General features: G+C 40.2%; 1 protein-coding gene across 1 annotated transcript; it reads left to right on the top strand.

Moving 5' to 3' along the window:
- The first annotated feature begins 3,814 nt into the window (after positions 1-3,814).
- On the top strand, positions 3,815-7,222 carry LOC134059578 (E-selectin-like). Its single transcript, XM_062516023.1, has 4 exons — positions 3,815-3,981; positions 5,439-5,774; positions 6,741-6,835; positions 7,082-7,222. Exons 1-4 carry the CDS (start codon positions 3,846-3,848, stop codon positions 7,220-7,222), a joined length of 708 nt encoding a protein of 235 aa, XP_062372007.1. The 5' UTR covers positions 3,815-3,845.
- The last annotated feature ends 233 nt before the right edge of the window (positions 7,223-7,455 follow it).

The raw sequence follows: 7,455 nt of genomic DNA, 5'->3' as shown, positions 1-7,455 counted from the left end.
AGGGAAGAGAGTGGGAGACAGGAGAAAAAAACATAAAGAGTAGAATGTTGCTTTTTGACCAAATTTCGCTTGTGTTTGCAAATGTTTTTTTTTTTTTTGATCAAATTTTATTTACCGTAATTTCCGGATTATAAGGCGCATCTGAATATAAGCCGCCCCAGCGAAATTTAGGGAAAAAAACTCATTTGTACATATACAGTACAAGCCGCACTGGACTATAAGCCGCAGGTGTTGGACCGTAACCTGTAATATCCATAGGTTGAGAAGCCCCCCCAGTGGCTGTTAGCTGTAAAAACACACAGATTAGCCGCACTGTTGTATAAGCCTCAGGGTTCAAATCATTGGAAAAAAGCCGCGGCTTATAGTTCGGAAATTACGGTAGTTGTACATGTATATGGATCAGCATAATGAATTACAGTAAGCTGAGATCTTTTGTGACCATAAAGTACAGGCAAGCTTGGCTAACACCAGATCAATTCTCGATTGACAAATGGTCTAGACAGTAACCAGGGGTGAAATGAAACACTGGAACACTCAATTCAACAAAGTTGAGTTTTTAATGTTTATTAATTATCAAAGAAAAATGCACATACTGTACATCCCATGAATTAATGGCACTGCAGAGTGTCCAGATGGATTTAGCTGGGCAAATGACTGTCAGTGCAGTTAGATTAGTCAGTATCCCAGTCTAAGGTGGAGATTTAGTTGGCTTTGTTTGGATTTAGAACACTAAGAAATGTGTCTGGCTGACACCACAGCTATTCTCAAAACTGAAGCAATGCACCCAACTGTACTCCCTGTCTGTCACTGTATAAAGTCTGCCCCTTTCCTGATAAGCGCTTGTGATTGGCTCCTGGATTTGTGGGGATTTTTGGAAATGACGGTGAATTGGAACGTGAATTGGAATGGTGAATTGGTTTGCTAAACAGATCTGCAGAGTAAATTAAAATGTGATCACAGATTTGTCTGGATTCGACCAAGCTACAAAGAAGTTTATCTGGATATGAAACATGAATGTAAAAGAAAAAAAACAGTTAATGTTTGCAGTTAATTTAACACTGTATTAATTTTGTGAATAAAGTTCCTTTCCTGGTTCTTCTTGTATGGTTGTGGTTTTGTTTATTCACGAGTCATCTTACAATACCATCTGAGGAGAGATACAGTGGAATGGAACCGTATACCTTGAAAGGTGTGGCAGATCAGGAGATCAGATGAGGCGCGTCACCTTTAGTGACAGTTCTGTCCCAACAAAAGTTGTTTAGAATAATTTCCCTGCAGTTTTGGCCTTATCTGGGTGTTTGGTTCGGTGGATTAGCAGTAATGAAGGGGAAATGTCAAAATGAAGTAGTCCGAATCACAGTATCATTAATGCAACAGCACAATGCTGTTTTTTTTTTTTTTTTTAATTGAACTGTGCAACCTTTTTCACAACTGATTTATAATGAGTGAAAGTGTGCTTATACAGTACACATGCACACACACACGTACATGATGAGGCAATATGATTATACTCTCCAGTTGTAATATAGTCATATCACCTCTTGCAGTCCTTTTTGCCAATACAATGTCAGATTCAGATTATTTTTTGTGCAGAGAGTATTGGAGCCGCACCGCAGGCATCAATTGGAACCAAACAAAATTTTTGCGTAAAAGTCTACTGGGACTTCATGCCCTCCAAGTTTCATGTGCCCCGGTGCTACGGTGTCCCGGGAATCATTGACCAAAAATTCAGGAAGGAGATCACAAAAAACAATCACAATTTGACCGCTATGCTAGCTCCACTAGCGGCAGTCATAATTACAGTCGCCCACCCTAGGCGCTGACTTAATGGCAATGACCCAGTGGCATCATCCTGTAAATGACCTCACTTCCTGTCTGCTCTTGTTAATTGTAATTCATTTTTTTTGAGAATGTTTTGCTTATATGAATCAGATACTGTTTTGCAATGGAATATGAAAAGCAGCAGGTCTTTGCATGATACTGACACACAAAGTAAACAGTAATGCTCATAGGAAAGGACATTTCCCACAGCGGCTGTACCATAGGTGCAAGGCCCTATTGTTTTTGCTCAGGTAGGCTTGTTTGTTATTGCTGCCGGTAGTCAGAGACAGAGCTCTGGCCTAGGGTGTGGCTTAGGGACTCACACATACATTCACGAAAATTAACCAAATTTGGTGGGTATGTGTATTGCTCATGCACATGCCCACCAACAAGCACATGTTGCTTTGTTAGATTCCGAAATGTCACAGGTCCGCACCGCAGGTGATCGGGCCCGCCATCGCCGCTTGCATCTATATTTATTATCAAAGCCTGTTTCTTTTGCATGTTTTCCATGCCAACTATAAACGAAGGTGAGGACAACAACATTGTTGCTAAGAGATGGTGTTTGGGCACATTGCTATGTCAACACATTTTGGTGTAAACTTATCGTCCAATCAGATTATCCACCAACAACATTGTTGGGAATATCATATTAATATGTTACATGTGATCCTCGTCCAGCGAACCTTGTGTTCAAAGGAATTACAAACACATAACACACTCACTCACTCTTATTTCATATGTGGAAAATCATGGATCAGGTTTTCAGCCCTTTGTTGACTTTCATTCCTCTCTTCTAGGCGAGTATTCAGGGAAAGATGTCACACATGACATGAGTAAATGAGAAAGCAATGGTGACGATTCCAGTTGATTATATTCATTCAGTGTTGACAGTTGACACACAGCAAAACTCAAATTCAAACCTCCAACCATAGACTGCAGAGATAGAATTATTATAGGCCTCCTGTAAAATATGCAAAATATCTAGTGTGAAGATAGGAGGTATGTCAGTCAGACCAAACAGAGTGACATATTACATAGCAACACTAGCAGGACCAATCAGCTCAGGTATGTTGCTCAGTTTGTTATACAGTCTATGCTTCCGACACATAATTTTAATGTTAAAGGAAGTAAGTCAGCCATGAAGTGGAGTGTCGTTCACTGTTTATCTCTCATAGGTGAGTCAACACTACCTCAGTCTATCTCTGTGACTATGCATGTGCATGTGGGCGTATGTGTACTGTATGTTTGTGGCAGCTGGTGTATGGGATTTAAGCAGGTTTACCTTGAGGAATAGCAATACCTTCTGAAAAGAATGTACAGCATATTTGTAGTATTCAGTTGTAATGGCGGAAACTCCACCGGAAGTAAATGTACTGGCTGAAACAGCCCTCCGTGGCGTATTCATATATAGCAGTTGAAATAAATATCCTCTGTGTCAGATGGCATACTTCTGTCAGCACACTTTAATACAGTACCCTGTTTACACTATGTGCTTGCTGGTCCATGTATGATCAATTCATTTGATTTCCCATTTAAAATCAACAATTAAAAAATAGGAAATGCACTTGTTTTTTTTTCTATAGGCCTTTCTAAAGCCAAAGGACGGATAACAAGTCATTTTTTTTCTCATTTTACAATTTTGTACTCGAACCAAAAATAGTTCATACAGTACATGTATTTTTAACTTATATAATGTTTCAACAATGTCACTCTGTCTCCCCCTTTCATCAATTTTCATACAATGTATGTTTGTGTTTATAGAGCTCTGGACACTGTCGTCTTGCTTGCTGCACCATTATCACTTTGTGAAGGAGCACAAGACCTGGAAGGATGCACAGACATTCTGTAAAGAAAACTATACAGACCTGGCCACTGTCACAAACTTAGAGGAAATGAACCAGATCATTAGCATTGCAAAACATAATAGTTACAGTGAAGGGGCCTGGATAGGACTTTATAACGATGTAAATAGCTGGAGGTGGTCTTTTAGGGACACTGATTCACATGATCAAGGAAAACTCATGTTTAACATGTGGGAGAGTGGGCAACCAGATAACTATCAGGGCAAAGAGGCTTGTGCTAAAATAAACAGCTCTGGGGGATGGAATGACATTGACTGTAAAGAACCTTTGAGAGCTTTCATCTGCTATGGAAATGGTGAGTGGTAAAACACTTACATCTAGAAAAACACCCTGTAGACAGTTACTGTAGTTATTGAAACATTCTAAAACAGATAGTTCTGGTCCTTGATTATGATGGGCTGAATCGCGTTCGATGCCGTTGTATATAGCACGATAAACACACACCTTGACTGCATTTCGTTTTATAGTAATGCACTAGCACAAAACTAGCAGTGGCTGCGTCTTGTTGCTTGGCAACCATTCATATGGAGGGAATATGTTTCTTGGCTGAAGAATGATTATCTATGAATACATCGTTACTTTTCGTTGCTGTGCCTTTGTTTCATGAAATCTTGCTAGATCGACATGGTAACCGTTTTAGAAAAGCAATAAGCCACTCGAGTCCGTGCTTTATACTGTATAATCGAACAGCTAAGGGGGTTTACATTACATTCTGCTTCGCGTTGTGCCTAACAATGCCCCTTAGCTGTTCGATTATACAGTATAACGCACGGCCTCTCGGGGCTTATTGCTTAATTAAACCAACACAATGTACTGTAGTTCTTTTTTTTTCATTTTGAAATAACAAATTTTCACTTCAAACTCATTACTACCTCGTACTACACATCATCGTAAGACACTGCCCCACATATACAGCACACTGGCCAACCCCCCCACCCAACACACACACACACACACACACACACAAACACAAACACACACAAACACACCCACGTCTGCCCTCCTACCCCAACTAACATCCCCACTGCACTGCATCATAGAAAGCCACACTACAGACAACATACAGCCCCCCAGCCCACTGTATCATCATAAGACACTGCGCCATATACACAGCACACTGGCCTACCACCCTCCCCCCAACACACACACACACTGCCCCTTACCAACATCTTATTAAGCCACATACATACACCCCCCCCCCCCCCAACTCACTCCACCCAAGACATAATACATGCATGCCCTTAGGATTCCCCTGCCCCTCACACACACACACACACGCACTTACAGGCTCCCTCTACTAGCACGACCCCAGGCAGTTGGGTTGGCGCATCATTCACCCCCTGCAGCTCTTACCCCCCCCCATGCACTTTAATGCGTTTTGCACTTATCCTGCCCCTCCCTACTACCCCCCCCCCCCCCCCCCCATATGCACAACAGGCAAAGGAACTGACAATTTCACTGCATGTTTTACTTTAGTAATCATATGCATGTGATAAATAAACCTCCTTGTATCCTTGTATCCTTGTATACACTGACTTAGAATGTGGAGAATGGAGTCTCTGACATTGCTGATGCACACACGTCATCTGATGTTAGTTTATGAAGTGGGGTCCCTGTTTTTACAGGGACTGAAAATTTTTTCTAATGGATTTATATTTCATGACTTCTAATGGATATAAAGAATTTAAAGTTTAATCACAATAAAGCCACAGGAATGGCCCGTACAACCTCTTCATCCGACTGTTTTTACAGGAACTGACCATTTTGTACTGATCAACAATACAACAACTTGGAGTGGCGCTCAAAATTACTGCAGAGAGCATCACACAGACCTGGCCAGTGTGAGGAACCAGAGAGAGAATGAAAGAGTTCAGAACTTGGTTCCTTTGGGAGCCGATGCATGGATTGGCCTGTTCAGAGATGCCTGGAAGTGGTCCGATGGAAATAAATCAACATACTCCAACTGGCAAGTAGATGAGCCAAATCATGGAGTCCACGATGAGGATTGTGTTGAAATCTGGACTGGTGCTAATAGCGGCTGGAACGACGAGAGCTGTTCCAAGAAAAAGCCATTTTTCTGTTACACTGGTATGTTTTTTTTTCTTCATGCCATTCTCATCTAGATGCATTACAAGATGATAGCATGAGGCTAAGTTTTAGGGCTATGATTAGTTAAAATAATGTCACAATAAAAGCATAACAGAAGAACGATCCATTGATTTAACAGAATCCATGGAATTTCAGTAGATCTATTTCATCCATAATGATGGAGCCATGATACTGATGAGCCTGTTACGTTAACTAACAGTTGTTTGCCAGCAATTAAGTGGCAAACTATTTCAGCTTTAGTTCATTTCTAGGAGGATATTACCATTTTAATAGCTAAAATGCAAATTACTTTTGAAACTGGTTTTTTTTTTTTCAAAAGGATTTTACATTTCATAATCCCACTTTGGAATGGATTTATATTTCATGACTTCTAATGGATATAAAGAATTGAAATTCAATCACATTAAAGACACATACCCACAGGAATGACCCATACAACATCTTTATCCACAAGCTTGACAAGAGTTATCCCAAACTCAAAAGATAACATCAAAAGACTCAGTTTATCTGCAGTTTTCTCAGTAGATATGTTGGCTATTTGAATAGGTTGACTGTGGCCAAAGGAAGCTAGGCTCTTTTCTTCTGATTCACAGACAGCCTTCTGGAGTGTTTGTTCAGTGTGGAAAATTAATAATTAAATTAAAGAATTAAACTTTGTGATGTTTAGTCTTATTCAAAAGGAAATCCACATAGAACTAGTGCTTTTCCAAAGAACTGCAAAGTGTGATTGTTCAGGCTTCATTAACATGCAGACAGTACAATTGGGTGTGTTGTACTTGGTTTGATCCAATAATTCCAACAGTGCCTCAATTTTTGACATTGGGCATCTGGGTCAAAAGTTACAAGCATTAATGCATGTCTAAAAAAATAGAAAAAAAATGGTTTATGCTTTATTTTTAATGTGTGTGACATGTTAGTCTACAGTCAAACTCTTATGTGCTCTAGTGCCAGTGAGGAGGCAGATTGTGAGAGTGAAACTCCAAGTTAACTCCACCCTGGACTTGAACAGTACTGCTGTTCAGGTTGAAATCCTATCTCAGGTGAGTCTCTTCTTCTCAATCCAAACTTCAAATACAACCATAGTCGTGAGGGGAGCTGGGGTCACACATGAGTCCAGTATTTATGAGGACCCAAGTTCTGGTCTGGGATAATTTCTTGATCCCACTCTCCATCTCTCTCCTATACTCTTTTTCTGCCTAATCTCCATTGTCCTTTCATTAAAGACGGCAGATGCCCCTAAATATGAGCTTAAAAATAATAAATCATGGTTGTGCTCAACTCCTTAGATCAAGAAGAAACTGCAGGAGAACGGGCTGTCAGAAGGCGCCAAACTGAGCTGGAACAAGCAGCTTGATGGACAGATTTTCCACAAGACAGAGAAGAGAGAGAATCGTAAGAGGAAGAGGAGGAGCAAAGATGAGTTTTGAACAGCTCAACGCTTGAAATAAGATAGGATTAGCTGTATCTGACATTTCTGGTTCTTTGAATTAGAATCTGCTTTTCTGTAGAGTGATTTTATGGATGTAATTTTGGTAGAATATTTTTTTTAGGATGGAAAGGAAAATGAAAAAATCTGTATATTCATCTCTGAATGAAATAAGAAATGTCACTTGAGGAAAGACCTTGAAAACGGTTATGGGGTCATGGTTAGGGTTAGGAT

The sequence above is a fragment of the Sardina pilchardus genome, chromosome 16, assembly GCF_963854185.1.
Source record: "Sardina pilchardus chromosome 16, fSarPil1.1, whole genome shotgun sequence".
Taxonomy (NCBI): Eukaryota; Metazoa; Chordata; class Actinopteri; order Clupeiformes; family Clupeidae; genus Sardina; species Sardina pilchardus.
The sequence above is the reverse complement of the archived record's forward strand: the minus strand, read 5'-3'. Positions and strand labels throughout refer to the sequence as shown.

What these genes read in the sequence shown, in the direction of transcription:
- LOC134059578 (XM_062516023.1), top strand. Translation starts at nt 3,846, where the DNA reads ATGTTTAACATGTGGGAGAGTGGGCAACCAGATAACTATCAGGGCAAA. An exon ending in TTTCATCTGCTATGGAAATG is followed by an intron (nt 3,982 to 5,438) that starts GTGAGTGGTAAA and finishes CTGTTTTTACAG; the next exon opens with GAACTGACCATTTTGTACTG. An exon ending in AGGTTGAAATCCTATCTCAG is followed by an intron (nt 6,836 to 7,081) that starts GTGAGTCTCTTC and finishes TCAACTCCTTAG; the next exon opens with ATCAAGAAGAAACTGCAGGA.